This window comes from Calonectris borealis, chromosome 3 (genome assembly GCF_964195595.1).
Source record: "Calonectris borealis chromosome 3, bCalBor7.hap1.2, whole genome shotgun sequence".
Classification (NCBI taxonomy): Eukaryota; Metazoa; Chordata; class Aves; order Procellariiformes; family Procellariidae; genus Calonectris; species Calonectris borealis.
Genome location: NC_134314.1, coordinates 93,866,637 through 93,887,198, shown reverse-complemented (window position 1 = coordinate 93,887,198; position 20,562 = coordinate 93,866,637). Strand labels below are relative to the sequence as shown.

The window sequence follows — 20,562 nt, the reverse complement described above, 5'->3', positions numbered from 1 at the left end:
GCCAAACCCAGAGACATCTGCGAGCACAGCTGTGTTAGACACAGAGGCAAAGACCCAAGCAATCAACATGTCTCCACAGGCATAAGTCTGCTGATGGAGGTGCAGTTATACTGGCAAAACTGCTTCTTGGTGTTTTGAGGTGGTGGAATAAGCCAGGCTGAGAAGCAGGAGCATTTTTGCCAAAATAATATATCAGCAGAGCAATCAAAACAGGCAATCCTACACGTCAAGCAGGCCAGAAGCTGCAGGTGTTTTGAAGGAGGCACCTAATGCACCTCACAGACATGGCCCAGACCACTCTCAAACACTCCTACCATGCCATGTTTTCATGCCTTTGATTTGCAAATGTGTGTCCCTCACCCCATGCCCACCAGAGGAGAGCTGAGCTATGGCGGCTACTCCACAAGACTCTTCAGAAGCAACGCTGTTCCACCCTGTAGCACTCAACTCCCCAAAAGACGACACAAATGCTTACCGGGGTTATTTCCTGCAAACCAAAGCTCTGCTCCCATCAAATGGAACAAAGCTTGAGAGAAAACAAAATAAAGGAGTGAAACACTGGGGGTTTTCCCCCGTTCTCCTTTAAAGTGCATCAAAGCATTTGCTTTCCCCTGACTCACAACCATAGTCAGGAGCTATCTACTAGCTTTGAAATTCCCCTCCTACCCCAGGCGATAATAAAACATGAAGATACGAGAGCGTGAGATTCCTGGAGCACTAGGCAGCAGGGATTTACAAGGGATACATCCTGTCAGGCACACTGGATCATCTTTATTTTTAACAGCATTACAGCGTTAGTGGGTGAAAGGGAAGTTGTGGATGTAGCAAGATTTTAGCGAGCCATCTGCTACGGCATCTCACCCAATCTCCCTCTCAAGGTTTGTTCATCGGGCTAAGGCAGAAACGTCACCTCACGGACTGAAAACGGGCGTAATGACCCTAAATAAACCAGCAGCTATAAATGACAGAGCACTGGACCAGAGGCTGGCAGGAACAAGAGGCGAGGGTAACGTTTGGTTTTGTTCATCAATTTCACCGACCCAGGCGCCGAATTTGGAGAGGTGGTAGGTGCTGGTTGCTCCCAGGTATCTATTTGGCAAAGAAGCCGGGTGCCACAAGGGAAGGGATGCTATAAATCACTCAGAGGCGGATGACCAGCTGGGGCAAGGAGAGGCAGGGAACAATTTCAGAAGCACGTGCACGGAGAGTGGGTGTAGGTTTGTCAGGGCACCACCCTACATTAGCTGGGGCCAGGCTAGTGCTTTCTTCTACTGGAGATGCCTCCTCATAAGGTAGAAGAGTCTCAAGAAAAGGGCTTAGACAGATACCATGGCAGGAGCAACAAAAAAGGAGGGCTTTGAAACCCAGAGAAGAGGGATGCACTGAGAAAGTGGTAACAGGTGAAGACAGGGACCTCCACCCATGCAAGAGGAGAAAGGAGAGCTGGCTGTGCAGCTCTAAAGGTGAGAACAGCCCCAGCATCTCACCACGGGTTTTTCTTACCACTCTTCATGGCCTGGCATTTCTACCCTACCAAGCTAATGATACACAGTCATAAGATATGTTATGCTTACACAGAATAACCAAGTCCCACCTTAATCTCTTCCTTGATTAGATAAACAGATTGATCTCCTTATGTTTCTCACCATAAAGCTTTCTCTCCAGCCCTCAGATTATTTTGTAACTCTTTTCTGCATTCTCTTCAATTTTTCAGCACCCTTTTCTGAGCACCGACACTGGATTTAGACAGAGTATTTTAGTACCCGTCTCCCCAGCACCTCCTACAGCAGTAAAGTCTCATTCGTAGGACTACTCCCTGCTGCCTTTCCAGGTGTCAAACATTTCAATAACTGCCTGGCTTGAAGGGGCCTTAATAGGTCGTCTCATGAGACTCTTTGCTTCAGGCACAGCCAGTTGCAACTCATCCATATCTACAGACTTTTGGCTAATTTGTTCTAAAACAAACACCCCCACCCCCAAAACCACATAAAAAACCCCTTCTAAATAGCCTCCTCTTCTGTTTCACCATCCCAACAGACTTTATGGTTTTCCATAATATCAGAACTCCCTCATTACAGGTAATGTGACTTCCTGCCCTGTCTTCATCACTACTAGGGTCTTCTAGAAGTACATTGCTGTACTTCCTTGAAGACCATGAAGTTCCCTCTTCCATCTTTTCTTCCGCAGGCTACACAGTCCTAGTTCTTCTCATCCTTCCTCCCACACCATATTTCTAAGACCTTAATCATTTCTGTTGCTTTCCTGGATACTCTCTTGTTTGCGCACATTCTTTTCCACGGGTTGCATCTACATCTGAGCCTGGTCCTTCAGCAACATCTCGTCTGTGTCGAGGAGAGCACTAATTGATTCCTGCACCTTAGAGGTGTCACTCCTCGTACAGCCTGGCACAAGGCTTGCCTCATGTTTTTCTCCTCTCCAGCAGAGCACCAACTCATCCTGCTTACAAACCCTGGTAACACCAACATTTTCCCCTGCCTGCCTAGCCAGGGTCTCCTTATCAGGTAGGAAGCCTTCTGAGTACAGCTTTTCAACCTGTTTTGGGTCCACCTAAGGGATGCTTCCTATCTCCCACCCCTTGACTGTTGTTTACGAGGCTGACACTTGGGTCAGTGACACAGACTGACTTAAGTAAAGATCTATCACATCCATCGCCCCCGCTCAGCCAGCAGGCAAGCCATCCTTTCAGGCAAGGGCGTTGACCGACTCGACATGGTATGTTCCAGACAAATGCATGCTGATGGATTTTTAATCAGCATATTCTCCCACCTCCTTAACAGGATAAACACTAACTGCTTAACTGTTTATTCCAGTTTATTTAGACAGGCTGGTTGTAGTCCCATTCTTTCTCCCTGTATTTCAAGGGATCAAACCTTGGGATCTGCCTCCACTAGATGTTCTCTAAGGTGGCTGCTCACCATGCAAAAGTTGCCTTAGTCTATTCTTTAAGTACTTTCAGGGAAATTTCGTAAGGCTATGCCCACATCTAATTTACCTAACTAGTCTTGTCACCTGTTCTGACTTGTGCTTGGATTCACTTTTTAAAATTAGCTCCTTTAAGTACCTCGTCACCCCTGACCTTCTTTGCAAGGTGAAGACAGAGTTCTTACTGTCACATTTATTTGTTCCTCTTTTCCATGCAGCCAGGAGCCGATTCCTTCTTCTATGCAATAGCTGCATCGGCTCCTTCTGCCCTAGCTGGGAGTTCACACCGAGTTTCGCATCCAATGCAAATCCGGTTCCTTCCTCCCAGATTTATAACTTTGCGACTCATGCCAACTCAAGCTGCCTTTTCTGTGTTATGAGTAATAGCAAGCCCCTGGGCAGCTACCGCAGTTCAGCAGGCGCACAATAATTCATTTCCAGGTCTATGCCTCAAGCACAGCAAAACCAAATCACCCATTTGCACATGCAGTCATCCTGAGGAAGATGTCAGCTTTACCAGCATCACCTGAGAGCCTCCAGAGTCCAATGGTTTCACACAAAGGGAGTCTAGACCATATGCACTGGGAGTTGAGGGATGAATCCCTTTTAAGATTTTCCTTGGGACCCAAAGGCACTAAATTTTTGGCTCAAGAGCCCAAGTATCCTAAGGTCAGTTGCAGAGATCTCCCCAGCCTGTGTCACTGCCAGGCCCTCTGTGACCTCCATGCAGAAGACATCAGATGTTGATAATTATTTCAAGCAGGAGACAAGGCCTGCTGCCATCTGAGTTTCCTCTAAGTAAAAGATCATGCCAAGATTGTCTCACCCCCTGGCTTTGAAGGGACCTGAGACAGAGCCTACTAAAGTCCCCTATTTAATTAGCAAAAGCAGGGCCAGGCCAACACGTCTCTCCTACCAAATGCACTCTCATAAGAAATTCCACTTAAGAGTAGCACCCTCCCCCGACCCAGGTCAGCAACACATCAGGAGACAGTGGGATGCTCTTAAGGGAGCCTGTCAGAGCTGCACTTCCGTGCAGGTCAACAGGAGAGAGCACATCTCCCCATGAGCAACACCACATGGCCTCCTTATTGGCACGACAGAGCAAGAGGTCACATCGCTGGTGGCAGGTGGCTGTCTGCTGGGCGATGCTCTGCACTGAGCCAGAAGAGACCTGCACAGATCCAGCGTGAGCATCCCTAGGGGAAAGGGAAGGGGTGTCAAAGCAAGCAACTGCTCCGCACACAGAATTACAGCGGTGCAGAGGGGATGAGCACACCCAACACAAGGACTGCAAGGAGTAGCTCCAGGGACAGACAGTCCTTCCAGGGAGTGACAGGCAACAGTCAGACAGGAAAGATCCGCAGCAGCCGCTCTTCCAGCCAGAGAAAGGCAGAGAGGTTCTTCGGCTTGCTGCTCAGAGGCAGCATGGTTGTGGTGGTTCAGGAAAGCAATTGCAGAACATACTGAAAACAGGCAGACACGAATCCTGCCTGCAGCTGCTTTCTCCTGGTGCTGATGCAACGTGCAGCCTTTCAAATACACAGTCCCTTAAGAGATCCAGCTCCTTTCTTTAATGCAATAGCACAAACATCTTCCCAGATCGGGCCACACAAATGGGAATCTTCAAAACCTTGCTTTAAGCCAGACCTGTACTACCAACTGCCAATTTCTCTGGGGAGAAACAGCACGCATAAAACAAAACCTCTCTCTCTTCCCAGCACAATAACCGTGTGGGCAGAAGCTGCTGGCATCAACAATTAGACCAAAGCACGTCAAGAAGAGGAGACCTTGCTCAAAAGATGCAGTGGGCTATGCCAGCAGGATCCCCATCTTGCCCATATAAGCTGTGTAGCCACTATAAGAGCTTGGCCTAAGGAGAGCACCGGGATACTGGGAAAGCATTCCCACTCCCCCACCTGGCTTTACGAGGGATGGGGAGGAAGGGACTTGAAATAGAAGAGGGGGAATGGCAGGCAGGCAATATTAACATGCAAGAGCCATGGGGAGAACAAAAGTATTTCCACAACTGCTTAGTAACCATGTGCAGGGAACACATAACGAGCGTGCAAAGATAACCCTGTGAAGGGCAGGGAGGGCTGCACGGAGAAGCACGGAGGAAAATGTTCTGCATCTCACGCTTAGCAAGAGAGTCTGGGGCTTCCTGCAGCTAATCTGTATTTGGAGCAGAGGGCAGACACCCAGCTCCACGCTGGAAGGACATGAAGCGAGAAGGCAGTGCCAACCGCAGGCCTGCAGGCTCAGAGAAAAGCCATTTCATACTGCAAGCCTTTGCTTTACAAGCTTGGCACCAGCTTCATGAATCTCGCCCTCTCTCTGTTGCAGACTGCGTACACACATGCGCGTTTCTTTTTCGTTCCTCGATTTTTGTTTTTCTCCTTTTAACCAACTTTCAAGCCAATGCCTCAGGACTGCCCCCCCAACTCACTCCCCTGAGCAAGCCAGACAGCTGCTGACAGGACGAAGGCTGCAGGCAAAGAGGTGCCTCCTGAGAAGGCCATGCTCAAGGCAGTTCCCGCACACACCAACTCCCCATATGGCTGGTGAGGAGTCCTTCCCAGCAAGAGCCTGAGCTGCAGGGGGCATGGGAGGGAGGCCAAGGGCTGCAGTCTCAGGCAGCAGGTGCTCCCACGAGGAACACAGAGCTACCCTCGGAGAGGCCGGCTGCCCCACGCTGCGGTCTATCAAAGCTAGAGCATCAGGACCAGCAACACACCTGCGAAGTGCAAAGTGGCAGAGGGACAGAGGGACTCTCTCCTTCTCTCCCTGCCTGGAAACCTGCATTTCGGTTTCCAGCTCAGCCTGCAAGCGAGCTCCGAGCTCCCTAGGCTTGTTTCCAGAGCCAGGAGGAGCAGGAGACAGCTCTGCTGAGTCCAGCCACAGGCGAACCTTCCTCTGACTCACACAGCATCCCAGAGGCCACGGCCCACTCGAGGCTCCGCTGCTCCCCCCACAATGCCTCCTGAGCCACCAAGCAAGACCCGGGACCCTGCAGAGCCAGTTCAGGCAGTAGCAAACCTGCCCCTTTGCTTCAGGCTCCAAGCAGGGCCTCCGCCTCCTTGTGCGAGAGGCAGCATGGAGAACAGGCAGCGGGCTGGCACGCCGGCTGCTTGCCGCAGGAGCTGCTGTTCGGGGGGTGACGGCTGCTGGAGGGCAGCGCGGGGCTGCCGGGCTCGACACAGCGGGCTGCCGGGCAAGCTCTCGCTGGAGCGAAGGAGGTAGGGCAGGAACAGCCCGAGGAACGGCCACCAAGGATTGGTGTCTCTCTCCTTGGTTCCCACCCCCTGGAAAGCAGCTGCTAGATTAAAAAAGGCTTAACGGTGCTGTCATTCAAGGACATGGAGACAATCTCCATTTTCCAAACATCCACATCATCTTGTCTCATCTCTGCACCACAAAAAGCCCTGGGGAAAATCTGGCCCCAGCCTCCAGCAAGCCCTGTCATCCTTGCCTCCATTACCCACCGTGGAGCTCCCAGATGCTTTGATATGCAAATCAGCCACAGGATCCATAACCAGCGCCGACTGCAATTAACAGTGCATGGAGTATCCTACGCCCAGGGCCTCCTCCGTCACGAAGCAGGCACCCCACGGCTGCGCAGGCTTCACATCAGACGGCACAGGTCCCGGTTGTCTTTCCTGGGAGCGGAAGGTGCCGCCCGTGGAGCCCTCGGGTCCCCAGCGTACAGCCTCACCCGGGCCACCAGGATGGAGACAGGGCGCTTACGGGCTGGGGTTGCACCTCGGTAGGGATGGGGAGGGTGGCAGAGGAGCTGCCGGCAGGACACTGCGGGGCTCCCCGTGACCCGAGGCACTCCAGCTACCCTGGGCTCAAGGAAAGCGTAATTAGCAATGGACAAAAAGCAGGCCCTCGGTACTGCCAGCTCTCAAGCTTTTATCGTAAATCTCACGCTACCTGGGATTTTCTTAAAGTCCTAGTTCCCAGAATGAAGCGATTTCATGAGGATATTTTATTCTTTTTATGTAAAAAATTATCAAAAAACCCCAAGCAAGTTCCTAGCCCATTTTATTTCTGAAGAAAGCTAAAAAATACGACCAAGGATATTTTAAAAGCCCAGAAGGAAAAAGGAGAAAAAAAAAAACCACACCAAAAAAACCCACCAACAAACAAGAAGCAAAGCACTCAGTATTTTTCTTTTTTTGGCTCAAGTCATGGCTTCAGGACATTTCAGGATAGTTGCACTGCACGCTGGTCAAAGGGGAAGAAAATGGAGCATTGCAAAGCCTCACGGCAATGCCTTCTTAACAAGAAAACCGACACCCTTAGAAAATACAGTAGCTTCAGTTCCTTCCAAGGTTACCGAAGACGGGAACAGACAAAAATAGAGCAAACTTAGTGCAACAAAACATACTCATGAGCCAAACCAGAGTCTCTTCCCAACCCCCTCAAAGGCATCTTCTTTCATTTTTATCTTGCTCCTATGGTATCCAGGTGAAGACTACAGAAAGGACTTCTCTCCCTGTAAAGACAGCATATTCCCACCACTAAAAGGCTCGAGACAAAAAAGGCCTTTCCTAGGTAGATACCAGCTAATTGCAGTCATTAGAAGCAAGTCCTTAATGCTTTGCTATTTCTGGTTTGAACGGAGTCCTCCTGGAGTCAGTTACGGGCTGAGTAGTTAGCTTTCTGCTCTGTCAGAAGCATTAAAAGAATAAAAGGCTCTTAGGGACCATATAGCACGGGTGTTCGGAGGGCAAGGGTACCGGTCCCTGCAACGCACTTGCAAAGGCTTTGTCCCACGCCCGGGTGGGGCATCTGCAGGACCATCCAAGAGGCACTTGTGCCGTGCAACCTTTCAATGGCTTTGTGACCACTGCTAATGGGATGCTCCTGCCCTGCAGCCCGCGGCTTTCCATGCGTGCTTACTCTGGAGGATGACACGATGGAGCAGGACACTTCCAGAGTAACAGACAAATGCAGGGTGTGGGGCTTCTTGTGGACTACGCACAACTAAATTAGCACACCCTGAGCATGCACTGATCAGCCTTTTGCTTCCTGCTATCAAGGGAAGAACGAGGGAGGGAGGTGCCCAGAATCCCAAATTCCCCAAACACCTGGTCTCCATCCAGCTGAGAGCTATCAAACCTGCTACGGTCACCAGGCTGACTGCAGCCACGTCACAGATTTTTGGCACAACGCCTCCAGCAGGTAGCTACCTACAGACATCCAGGGCACACTCCAGGACAGGAGGAAAAACCACGGTTTGCTGATTTGGAGGGGCTGGTGATCAAGACAAGAGCAGAAAGGGACTGCTTGGCTGCATGACCACGCACACAAGCCCCATCTAATAGCTCTTTACGAAGTTCTCCGGGGTGCGAGAGGCAGGGCAAGATCAGAAATTTGCCTGCTGTTCCCACCCTCGAACCATCCCTCCTGCCTCCCTGCTACTCTCCATCACAGCGGTGCCTGGAGGAGGGAGGCCGGGAGGAGGACAGGCAGCTCTCCAAGACCGAGCACACACACAAGCAGCCTCAGCACCCCCGGCGGCGATCGCAGGTGAGATGGCAGCCGGTGCCACCCCGCAGAAATGGGTCCGGCGACCCCCGGGGTGCAGAAACCACGTTACCCAGCCGAGGTACGGCGCACAGGGAGACGGCAGAGGACGGGCGCCCGGGAGGCGCGCGAGAAGCCCCGGTGCCCCGAGCCACCCCGTTTCCACGCAGCCCGGGCCGGCCTTGGCGGGGGGGGGGGGGGGGGCACGGGCCGCTGCGCGGGCGCCGCACCCGGGCGCGCCCCCCGCCCCGCTCCGCCCCAAGATGGCAGGCGGCGCCCCCCGCTCCGGGCCGCCCCCGCTGCGGGGTTCCGCGCAGCGGCCGCGCGGCCCGGCCCGCTCCGCCCTCAGGAGGGACTGAGGCGCGGCCGCTGCCCCCCCCCCACCACCCCGGCAAGCACCGAGGCGGCGGCGACCCCGGGCGCGCCTGGCCTAGGGGAGCCGCAGCCACCGCGCCCCGCCGTGCCGCACCGTACCGCACCGCACCCCGCCGCGCCGGCGGCTCGCCTACCCCGTGTCAGGCGCGGACTGGCTCCCCCCGGGCTGCCGCTCCCCTTCGCTTCGGCCCCGCCGGGCCGGGCGCTGCAGTACAGCACGGCAGCCAGTGGCGACCGCCCGGCTCGGCTCGGCTCGGTTCGGCTGGGCTCGGCGCGGGGCGGGGCCCCGGGTGGGCGGGGCGCGGAGGCGCCGGCCCTGCACTGAGGTGGGCGGGGCCCGCGGGCGGTGCTGCGCATGCGCGCGGGCCTGCGGGCGGAGGGCCCGCGTTCTCGTCGGAGGTGCGCGGGGGGGGGGCCGGGGTCTGTGCTTCCGGGGGGGGGGAGGGCGCAAAGGCGGCCCCGGGAGCGGCGGCGGGCCGGGCCGGGCCGGGCCGGGCTGGGCTGGGCCGCGCTGGGCTGGGCTGGGCTGGGCTGGGCTGGGCCGGGCCGGGCCGTGGCGGTGGGGAGCGGAGCGGAGGGGAACGGAGCGGAGCGGAACGGGCGCCGGGGGAGGGGGACAGCCGGGCGTGCGGCACCGGGCGCCCCGCCCCTGAGCCGCGGGGCCTTAGGCCTCCCGGGCGGGGCTGGCTGCGGCCTGCGGACCCGGCGGCCTGCGGGCGGCCTCGCCCCGCCGCCGGGCCAGTCTGCTCCCGGGGTGCTGGCTTTCCCTCGAGCCGGCGCCGGGCCCTCACTCGACCTCGTGGCCGAGCCGCTCGGGGCGCGGGCGGGCTCCCTCAGCCGCTGGGCGCTGGGGCTGGGTGAGAGCGGGCCGCAGCGCGTCTGCGGCTGCCGTGCTCGCCTGTGGGCCCTGCGGCGCCGGGGCTGCCCGGGTCCTCCCTTCCCCCTGGTACCGGCCCTGCTGCCCATCCCTCACGGGGAGCTATTTGCAGGGGTCGGTGATGCTCTACGGGGCCTGAAATGTCTAACCCCAAGGGTGGGTTGCTGCTCTAAACAGACTGAGAAACGCCGGCCCCAAAGGTGGCATGTGGGCTGAGTGGCACACAGCAGGGCAGATAGTTGTGACATCTTGCAAAAGCAGCTGGGAGCCGGAGCCTGGGCTGTGCGGAGCCTGGAGCCTCTGTGTCGCTTGCACACAGGGCACTGCAGATGGGGTGACTGGCAGCACCCTCTGCTCCCACAGGGCTTCAGCCCCTGCCCTCGCAGTCTGGCCTGGGGGAGGATGAAAACACTATTCTGACATTCCTGCATGTGTGTCCTTCAGAGCGTTTCTTTGCTTCAGAATTCATGTGGGGCTGTGCTGCCAGGATTAGGCTTGTGTGGGTATGAGTAGTCATGCAGCAAAGTTGGACCAAAATTCCTGTGTCCTGACAAGCGCGGCATTTACTCGTGTGTGTCATGGGGACTCAGGAAGTGTGGGCGCTAGTCTGTGCTTTGCTGGTTATTCTCCAAAAAACTCCTTTGGAGGTCTGGTGAGTAAGGGGAGGCAATTTGGGGAAGAAGACAGCATGACAGGTTTCTTATAAGCATGAAAGACTTACTCCTTGTAGTAAAAGCAGACAGGCAGCCAGCCTTTCTAAAAGCAGGACACAGACGCTCGTCTGAGCTGTGTTCACTTGTCTGGTTTGAGATTTCTCTAAGCTTACCTGGGAGGGTCTTGTTTGGGAAGGAGAGAAACTGAGTTAAGGGAAGTTTTTGAGTGAGAAGTGAGGCTTGTTCCAGCAAAGCTGCAGGTAGCTCTGTGCTGCCTTGCGGCATGAGTGTGCCTTTGCCTCCAGGTTAGATTTCTCATAAGCCTGAATTCTGTCTGTATCGGGCATTCTTTTCTGCTGTAGCTTTATCAGGAAGGCTAGGAGCCACTATCGTTCTTTGTTCTGTGAACAACTAGCCCAGGTCATTGGTTCCTGACTTTTTCTTTTTTATAGGGTTGAGCCACAGCTCCCAACCTTCTCTTCTTTTTTGTTTGTGTCCTCCCTGCCACAGCTCCTCCGGGGCGTGGTTACTGCTATCTGGTTTGTGATCGCACCTTGCTGTTTGGGACCTGGTCATCCACATCAGGGCTGGGAACAGAATCTGGTCTTGTGGCTTGCCACCTATTGTCCTGTTCCCAAGACCTCAGTACTTCTAGAAGTAGTAAAGATAGATTCGAGAGGTGATATCAGCGTTAAGTTATGGGAGTGTGAGCAGTTCTCTGAATTCACGTGGAATTCCAAAAGACATGGACAAGGCAGGACCTCACTGGGCTTCACTTCCAGCCCCACAGACCGTACCAGGGCACAACTTCTGGAATTAGATAACCTGCTTTACCACTCTTTTCCTTTGACCTCACACAGGAAGTTGTCTTCTCTGTAGCTTAATTTCCTGCTGGTGCACTGGGAATAATCCCTTCCTATTTTAGTACAGCGCTGTGAATATGAATATATAGAATGGTTTAAGGTGCTCGAATACTAGAATGATAAGAGCCCTAAGTACCTTAAAGTTGGGACTTCTGGATACTTAAAATGTCAAAAAAAAGTTTTCCATTAAAGATATTTGGCTCTTTTTTTTTTATCTGCCTTTCCTGATTGTGATCTGGAAAATGAGGTTAGTGTGTTTTACTTCAAAATTGTTAACAGATGTACCTGTAATGAGTTGGTAACTTGGATCAGTAAATATCCTGTTTAATAGCTAATCCTATTCATAAACGGAATTCGAAAAGACTTAATTCCTCTGTGTGAATCCTGGCCTTTCTGGCTGTCCGTAATGTAAAACCAATTATGTTGTGGTAATGAATATCTTGTGTATTTTTAACACATACAAACCCTTAATCACATCATTTCCTTTATGAGGAGAGCTGTGAATGGATTGAGTTCCGTAGTTCACAGTTGGCTCTTGTAGCTCACCCTGGCAGACAGTCTATAAATAAACCTGCAGTGGCAGGTTAGGGGTTTAGGTATTTGCATCGTGCATATTGTCTTGGATTTATTTCCTGCATTTTAATGATGGATGACAGATGCAGTTCAAATCTTTGTGGTGCCCGGAGCATGTCTGTTTTGGTCTCTTAGAAGAATAAAGGGGATGTTGGCCCCCACTGTTTGACTGTGCAGATCAAGTTACTACTATTAAACAGAAGAAGAGATCTTGGGAATATAGGGAGCAGGTGTCATTTCCAAAACTTGTGATCAAAAAGGAAAGTAATACTGGATTGCTTGGTAACAGCAGTATTTAAAAGTACTTTTACTCTAGGATGCAGGCAAGGTAAGAACGGCACCTTGACTGGTTTTTAGGGTATACGCCACTGATAAAAACTTGGTCAGAGCCATTGCACTGGCCTCTTGAGTGTTCAGATGCAGACCTTTTTAGTCCTCCCATGGTTGTGTTAATAGTGTAGATTCATACAGACCATTCTTGTGAAGCACATCAGTATTTTTGCTGAAATGAAGAGAGATCCTTTTCTTCTCCAGATCTCCTGGTGTTTCTCTGGAGATACTGTCACGATGTAGCTCTGGGTTGGCAGTGAAAGGAGAAGTCCCAGTCTTGTGTTTTGCCACATTCCCTCGCACCAACATTCATGCGGCTGCGGGATGAGTTGGATCAGGGAACTGATCTAGCTGAAAACTGTGACTGATTTACATGAGTGCTAGAGCCAGCATAAGGGAGGTGATGGAAATGTGTGTTGGGGGGAACAGGGCTTCCTTTCTTGGTACTGTGTGCCCTGACGTTGGTTCAAAGTGAGTATGTAATCCTGTCCTCCTTATCTGGAAGATGTCCTTGCTTTGTATCAGCTCCCTGAGGTGGTCTGCTCGCATGTTTGCATGCGTTTGACGAAGATATTTTATGTGGCCCACTTCTGTTAGCTGGGATGAAATTTTCCAGAACTTCTCCATTCAAAACCCACTCAAGATTGCAGTAAATACAAGTTAGTTCTTTAATGTCAAGGGAAAACAGTGAAGGTAGTAGCTTTAGTATGGCACTTGAAAATGGTGTAGTGGATAAATAACTTCCAGAGGTTTATAACTGGTGAAGAATTCCTTTGTTGTGCGGTGTTGGAATTTGATGTCGGTCTGTTGCATTGAATGGAGTATAGCTGAAGGGCCCTCGAGAAGGGAGTGTTTGCTGCAGCAGGTTATTGTGTGCTCAGACTTATTCAGTGAAGTAGAAATTGGGTCATTTTAGTGAATATTTGATTAACAGACTTCTTCACCCTTTCTGAAACGTACTCTGAACTCAGTTTGAGGTCTGTGCTAACTTCTAACTGATATGTGGAGCGGAGAGAAGCAAAGCATCTCTATGATTCTGGTTTTAAGAAATTAGTCTCTCTAACCATGAGATAGAGCCACTGCTAGAATTTAGGGGCAGCAGGGTAGGAGCTGGGAGAGCGGTTGTTCTGCATGGTTCTTTATCACTGCTTTGGTGCAGCTATGTGTGGCCTACGCTATATAAATAGTTGTCTTTGTGTTGGGCCTTTCATTTTAGGATAGTGTCTGTTTAAATACGGCTCTTGCCTAGCATGAACAACTTGGAAATTAATCCTGCTTGAGCAGGGGATTGGACTAGATGACCTCCAAAAGTCCCTTCCAAGATAATTCCTTGGTCAGGAGTGTATTAGTGGCTAAGTGCTAAGCAGCGGTGGTGTTTTGCCCACCCAGGGTGCACTCCTGTATCAGTTGGGCAATACTGACAGCACACTTCTGGGAATTCCTGCAAATTTTCCTGTGCTGGAGGGTTATAGGGGTACTCTTCCTCTGCACCTCCGAGCACTGAAACCTGACGACCTGGGGAGAGCCACCTTCAGAAGCAGACTTGGGTGACGTGCGTTCCCCGTGCCTGTGCTAAGTGCAGCCTCCTCTGAGCCTATTTAAGGCCAACTGGCGTAAGGCAGCATCAGCGCTGGGAAGGAGAGGTGCCGGCTGCGCTGGGGCCGATGGCTGTCATCGCTTTATAGCGGCTCTTCAACTTTGGCTCCAACTCGGAGCGTTCGTGTGGCAGCACCCAGCGTGACAGAGTGAGTGGCTTCTGTGCCCTTTGGAGTTTAGTTTAGTTATTAGCCACTCCACAGAGGGGGAAACCGAGGGCGCAGGAGATCAAGTGTCCTGTTCACAGCCGCCGAGGGAGCAAGTCGAGACTGGGTCGGGTTGAGGAGCACCTGGAGACAGACCCAAGCTATTGGCTATTTGTTTCTAGAAGGGAAGCTGGCATGTTACGATAGCTGAAGATGTGATTCACTGGTCGTGAACCTGCTTGCACCCTTGAATGCTGTACCCCATGCCACAGATGCATTCTTCTCTTCCCTCCACCCTGAACCTTCCTGCTAATTGGAAGCATCCCCCCTGTTTACTCAGTTCCTAACAGGATGCTTCATACCAAATAATCAATCATACAAAGTTTCTTAGCTTGTGACACATCTTAATGCGCCGAGGAATAATTCTTAGCAAAGAACGGGGTGCTGAGTCATCTGGAAAAATAAACAGTCCTTGGACACTTAAGCTGTTGATGCTTCTTGCCGGTAGTTTTGTGACTTCAAACCTTCACTGCTGCCACAGGGTAGAAACAAATGGTGACTCTTCCCAGGAGTGGGGAGTGAGTTCAGAGTTTAGGCAGTGCTTTAGGACTCTGACATGCGGCCTTGAGCACATCTAGCTATGCTGGTCGTGACGTTGCTGTCCCTCTGACAGCGGGCAGAGCGTGCGCCCGCGCCTGCCCTGCCATGAGCCAGCAGACCTCTCCTATCTGTCTTTCGTAGTGGTGAGGATGAGCAGGCCCATCCTCTCCTGCCCCGAGGCCACCGTGCCTGCCAGGGGAATAGAGCTGGACTCCCCGGGAAGCATCCATCAAAGACAACAGAGAGGCCGACTCGCTGCTGCTGCGTGTTTGGGTCTTCTAGAGGGATGCAGGGCCTCGCTGCGATTCTGGAGGAAGTAGGAGCAGTATTACCCACTGGTTTGTGTTTCACACGGGGAAATGGTACACCCAAGCGCAGAATGGGACACAGGCCAACACGGGGTGTGGGCTTACAGCAAAGCAGCATAGCTGGACTTGCTTAGAAATCCTAGCAGCAGTAAGGCCCAGGTATTTGAACCTTGATTGCCAGCAGCACTATAAATACCACAGGGTCTTGTTTTTGTTAGGATCACACGGCTAGGTAAGGAGCTGTGGCAAAAATACAGCCTTCTTGGACTCTCATTTCAGGAAGGGGACAGTGCAGGCACGCTCTGAAGGGAAGCTCTGAACTAATTTGGAGATGTTCTACCCCACAGAAAAGTGGCTTTGTTTAGCAAATAAATGTAAGCTTTGGCTGTTCCTGATCTCTTCCAAACCTGCCTGTACGACAGGCGAGACTGTTTGCCACATATCGTGTGCTTTGCTCAGGGAGCGCTGCTACAAAATTGCTGTGGTGCACGTTTCCAGTACTTCTCATCCTTGTCAGGTAACGCTTGCTCTGTAGAACAACTACAAACCCTAAAAAATACATACATACATCTCCAAGTAAGCAAACACACTGGGGAAAAATAAAAACAATAAAGAGAGAGTGGGCTTTACTTGGTTGTAATGAGAACAGCTGTGGCATTGTCTGTCAGAAGGCTCTTGGGTATTTTTTTCTCCCCAGAGAAGTTAGGTCAGCTTTGTTTTCAAAATAAAAGTTAAGGAGATGGCTTTACAATGTACTGCTACAGTTTGGCCCTAAGCTCATCAGAACTGGCAAAGGGAGATAAGTGGTCTATGTATTTTTAATGTTTACTTTAGAAAGGAGAGAAGCAGAGCATGTGTTGGTTACGCAGCCAAGGTCTAAGCAAGCAGTGTCACACAGCAGTGTGCAGTCGGATAGAAAGTCTTAGCTTTACCTGAGCTGGCCTGAAAGAGGACCGGCTCTAAGTCCGTGTTGTTTTCTCCCTTCACTTGGATCTGCCGGCATAGCTGCCTGGGTCATCGCTCCCTGACCGACGTCTGGCAAAGCGATCCGGGTTCAGATAAGCCTTTGCGATTGCACGTGCAAGCTGGTCCCCATCAGTCTGACAGAATGAGGTTAGGGAACCACACAGATGTAGTCAGGGAAGAGGGTGTGATAAACCCAGTCAGAGGTTAGCCTTGTAACCCAGCTCTGCTGCAATCAGGGTTGAGTGCGCACCGTAAAGTTACAGGGAACTGTTTCATCTGGGCAGCCTTAACAGGGCGAGATTGGCAGAGGTGTGATTCTGGTCTCTAAACACAGGCTGCCGAACACCTCGTATGTGCTAAGCGGGAGCATGCCCTCACCAGTGGAGCTCTGTCTTGTTTCTTGTCTGGCAAATTGTTTCTTGAAGTTCTGAGGCCAGTCTGCAGAATATCTCTGGCTTTTTGCTTGGTTTTATAGGTAACATTGGTAGCTTTTACAAGTAATTATGGTAGCTTTTACTGGTCACTGCAGCCTCTAAATCAGTTCACATCCAAAATTCTCAAACCTGCTTGTTGTTATATGGTTCACAGTGCACGCAGAAGGGCCCTTACCTCTGTGCACAGGAAAGTGCAGTGCAGCGATACTGAATCCAGCTTTGTAGTATGTGCATACTGTCTGCTGAATTCAGGCAGGGGTGGTTGATCTGCTTGGTATTGTGCTGCGGATGCCGTTAGCACTCTGTGCGCTGTGGATTGCAGGGTCTAAAGAGGTGCTGAGACTCCAGTGTGTGATTCACATAAGGAAAATGAAGTGAAGCAAATTTTGTCCAATTTCCAGAGTTCATAATTCTCTTGTTTCTTACACAGGACGGGTTACCAGAATCCAAATGGCTCTGTTGAATAGGCAATTGGGTTTATCCTTAACCCATCTAAGCAGCACAGTGATCCCGCGACACTTCAGGTAATTTTCAAATCCTGCTTTTACTTTTGTTTTCTTGGGAGAATTTCCTGATTGAAAGAGATGCTGTTAAGTAGGTCAAGCGTAAGATACAGTATTTCTAATTCAAAAAGGATAACACAATAAAACAAAATTTCATAGTTGTTTCTTCACAGGTTGTAAAGTGAGCCCAAATACAACAACAGATGCAGGTTCCTGGCAGTCTGAGTGTGATCTGAACTCTGCATCTTTGTATGCTTGTAAGGAGAAGGAGGCTTTTAGGCCTTTGAGGATGATGCAGGGGCCTGCAAGCGGAAGTTGAAAATGCCTGTGTTTCTCAGCCAAGTCCAAAAAAGCAACAGCCAGCCCGTGCTGATGTAAAGCCAATTACAAGTTTTAAATTATTCCAGAGTTTATAATTTCAGCTATTTAGAACAAGAGTAACCTGAAAAATTATTGCCTTGTACCTTAACAGTGTCCATTTTGTTATTTTTCTTTAGGTCCTTGTTCCAGGCTCAAGGCATTTAAAGCTTCTTAAATTTATGGACCTCATATTTTACAATGCCTTGCACAAAGCTTAGAGCCTAATCCCACAGTACACTCGCTGCGGGTATGGGTAATCTCTAGCATATAGCTCTCTGAAGGGTCAGGGCTTCAGTTTTTAGGGTGAGAATAGTCATTCCCATGACTGTGGTCTAGAGAGGGGATTAATACAATGCTCAGGGCCAGGTTGTGTGATAGTCCCAGGAGCTATCTCGAGGAGGTATCTAAGTCTTACTGGCTTTCTCTGTAAATGGGCTGCGTGAGAGCATTGGCCAGTAAACATTTCAAGGATATATATAGGCTGACAGCGAGAGGGAGGCCAAGTCCACAGAGGTGAGCAGTGCTACTGCAGGACGTCAGCAGTCTTAATGGGGAAACCTTTCTTTTTTGGTAGGCTTGCTTTGGATGTGGTGGGATTTTGCTCCAAGACTGTGGTAGAAATGAAGGAAGGAGGGGAAAGAAAATGTCGTTCTTGTGCAGTTACTCTTGTCTAGTGGTACCTGGGCAGTCACACTTATAGTTGTTTGCTTCTGCTGTGTTGTGGACTTGGTCCCACCTAGGTTTTCCCTTCTCCTTCCTGCAACAACACACTTGTCCCCTTCCAGCCTCCTCCCTTCTGCCTTCCCTGCTGTGCAGCCCCAGCCTGGCAAGCGGAGGATAGAGAGTGTGGTATATACCACAGTCCCTGCCAGGGGATGGGATGGGATGGGAGAGGGTGGCTGCTTGCAGAGGTGAGTGACTTCTGAGAGAGAAGAGAGGTGTCCTCTTGTAGGGCAAAGCTGGGGTAGGCCTCTGCTGCGGGAAACAAATCTTGAAAGGCAGCACTGGACCTCTGGAGCAGTTAGACTAATGCAGACTGACCCAGCCAGCCTTCCCTTACTGCAGGTAAAAATGTCTGCTTCAACTGATGTCCATCCACACTGTGTTTGATACACAGGGGATGGCATTGCAAATAGAGGTCCTTTGTCTTCAAGAAGGGGTGGTGGTTCCCATTGGTCTTTATTTACTGTGCACGCTTCTGCTCTGCAAAACAAGGTGAACGGTTAGGTTGATTCCATATGCTGTCTCTTTGAGTAGTTCAGTGACAGCAGCTTGGCATTCCTGCAGCTGTCTGGCCAGCATGTTTCTAGTACCTTACTGCAAAGCAGTTGTTTAGCAGTAGGAAGAAGCTTCCTGCTTTTCCGATAGTCCATGTTTGGGCGTCCTTTGAAGAGAAGCAGCAAATCACTTGAATTTGAGCTTACTGGATAAAAGAATAACCATTCCTGAAAAGAAGGTTGAATTATTTCTCAGTTTATTCCTGCTGTTCTCAAGCATATTCAGAGTCAAATCTAACAACTTAGTATCATGCCGTTTGTTTCTGTTGTTTCTTACTTCTGATAATCCCACAGAGCAAACAGATACAGAAGAGACTGCATCTCTCTGGGTTACTCCCACATGGGGAAAGTGATGATCTGTTAGAATCTAGTTGGTGGCAGCTTAGCACAGCCACAGCAGGACCTCAGAGGTCTCACCGACAGCGGAATAAGATGGGAGACCCTCATAGACTTCACTGAAAAGAAAATTGGTCAGAAAAGTCCCCAGAAAAGTCCCTGGGGACTCTGTACAAGATTGAAAGAGCCTGACTTGAGTCTTAGCTTCCTGTAGGCTGTTTGTGGCAGAAGCAAGCACATCTTTTTGCTTGTAAATTGAAGTTGAATGGAATCATCTGCAGTTGCTAAAAAGCTCAGTAAATGCAAGCCACTCTTCACACCATCTTTTAGTCGTGTTTCAGAGTAGAACGGTCGTTTTGTGTTTGACATTTAGTGAAGAGTGTGCAAAGCCCAAAGTAGCATCTGGCTTTCAAAGAGCACATTGAATGCAGTCAATGTGTCACCCATATGGTACGTATTTGTTGCTGGAGCCTTCCAAGTGATTTGTGTAATGACAAGATCCTGTACTGGGTTTGCCCTTGCTCCCCAAGGATTATTGAGGAGAGCTGTCTCTCATTCTTTCCTGTCTTTTGCTAGTATCACTGGAGCATGCCGAGCAATACAGAAACTCACCCGCGTGCGAGTGGTGGACAACAGCACCTTGGGGAACACGCCGTACCACCGGCCACCAAAATGTATCCATGTGTATAACAAGACCGGAGTTGGCAAAGTAGGAGATACGATCCTTCTGGCTATCAAAGGAGAAAAGAAGAAGGCTTTAATTGTAGGGCACAAGATGCCTGGCCCCCCCATGACACCTAGATTTGATTCCAACAATGTGGTACTCATAGAAGACAACGGAAATCCCATAGGGACTAGAATAAAAACACCAATACCCTATATCCTGCGCCAGAGAGAAGGAGAGTTCTCCAAAGTGTTGGCCATTGCCCGCAACTTTGTATGAAAGCTAAGAAAGGTCTCTGGCAATCCTGTTTATAACCTTTTATGCAGTAGCTATTCCTTGGTCCTGAATGAAAGAAAATGGTGGAACATGAAAAAGTTGAAGTTCATCAAGAGTCTCTCTTCCTGTTTAAGAATTACAAGCAACTAGTTTAAATGTTGAAATACCTTGTTTTTCACCAAAGAAGGTTGATTTATTTCACAGAACATCTGCAGTGTGTTTGGGAAATGGTCCTTCACCCTTACTGCTCCGGTGGTGTTAGTTTGGTCTCTAATCATTAAAATGAGAACATGAAAATCCTTCTTCTTTTGTACTGCTTATGCTCTCATTTCCCTATTTCTGCCTTTCCCAGTTCCCCAAGAGCAAGACAGAAAGTGCAGTCCCTGGCCCAATGACACTGGGGTCTACAAAATGGATTCACATGTAATAGAGTAGGAGAGCCATATAATGAACTATTGGTGCCTTGGGCATGTTCAATAAAAGGATTAGTTTCTACATCTTTGCCTAAGAAAAGTTTTTAGGAGGAATCAGAATTTTAGGAGGAATCAGAGCATAATGGCCTACAATTTCAGTGGTGTGTGGTTGAACAGGGTATGCCAGAGGTGGGGAAGCAGAGGTCGGAAGGAGAGGTGGATGGGGTAGGTTTGAGATGCAGCCTATGCTCTCCACCTGACCAACCTCAGGAAATTGTGTTCTGCGAGTAATGCAAGGGCTGGGTTCAGGTTGAAAGGTCCACAGAAGGAAGCTTCCTTTTGGACTGCTTTTTGGGACTGTGTCAGACATTGTCTGTGATGTCGGTTGGTGAGACTGGCTGTTCTCCAGCTTCCTAAGCTCGGGCACAATAGTGGGCAAATGGTACTGTATTGCTTTCAGGGCCAGCTGTGATCCAGCTGCCTTTATATGGAACTGAGCAGAGAAACTTGGTGCTCGTGGCAGGTAAAGGGGCA

General features: G+C 50.6%; 2 protein-coding genes across 2 annotated transcripts in view; one reads left to right on the top strand and one right to left on the bottom strand.

Annotated features, from left to right (window-relative positions):
- The window catches only part of TMEM63B (transmembrane protein 63B), a 49,269-nt gene extending 40,137 nt beyond the window's left edge, over window positions 1–9,132 (bottom strand). The window contains exon 1 of the mRNA XM_075146758.1: window positions 8,988–9,132. The gene's annotated coding sequence lies outside the window, so the exon portion shown is untranslated. The remainder of the gene's footprint in view (window positions 1–8,987) is intronic.
- A 45-nt stretch (window positions 9,133–9,177) lies between these two features.
- MRPL14 (mitochondrial ribosomal protein L14) lies at window positions 9,178–19,917 on the top strand. The gene is made up of 3 exons (XM_075146761.1): window positions 9,178–9,252; window positions 16,630–16,723; window positions 19,252–19,917. Exons 2-3 carry the CDS (start codon window positions 16,650–16,652, stop codon window positions 19,616–19,618), a joined length of 441 nt encoding a protein of 146 aa, XP_075002862.1. The 5' UTR covers window positions 9,178–9,252; window positions 16,630–16,649; the 3' UTR covers window positions 19,619–19,917.
- Window positions 19,918–20,562: the final 645 nt, after the last annotated feature.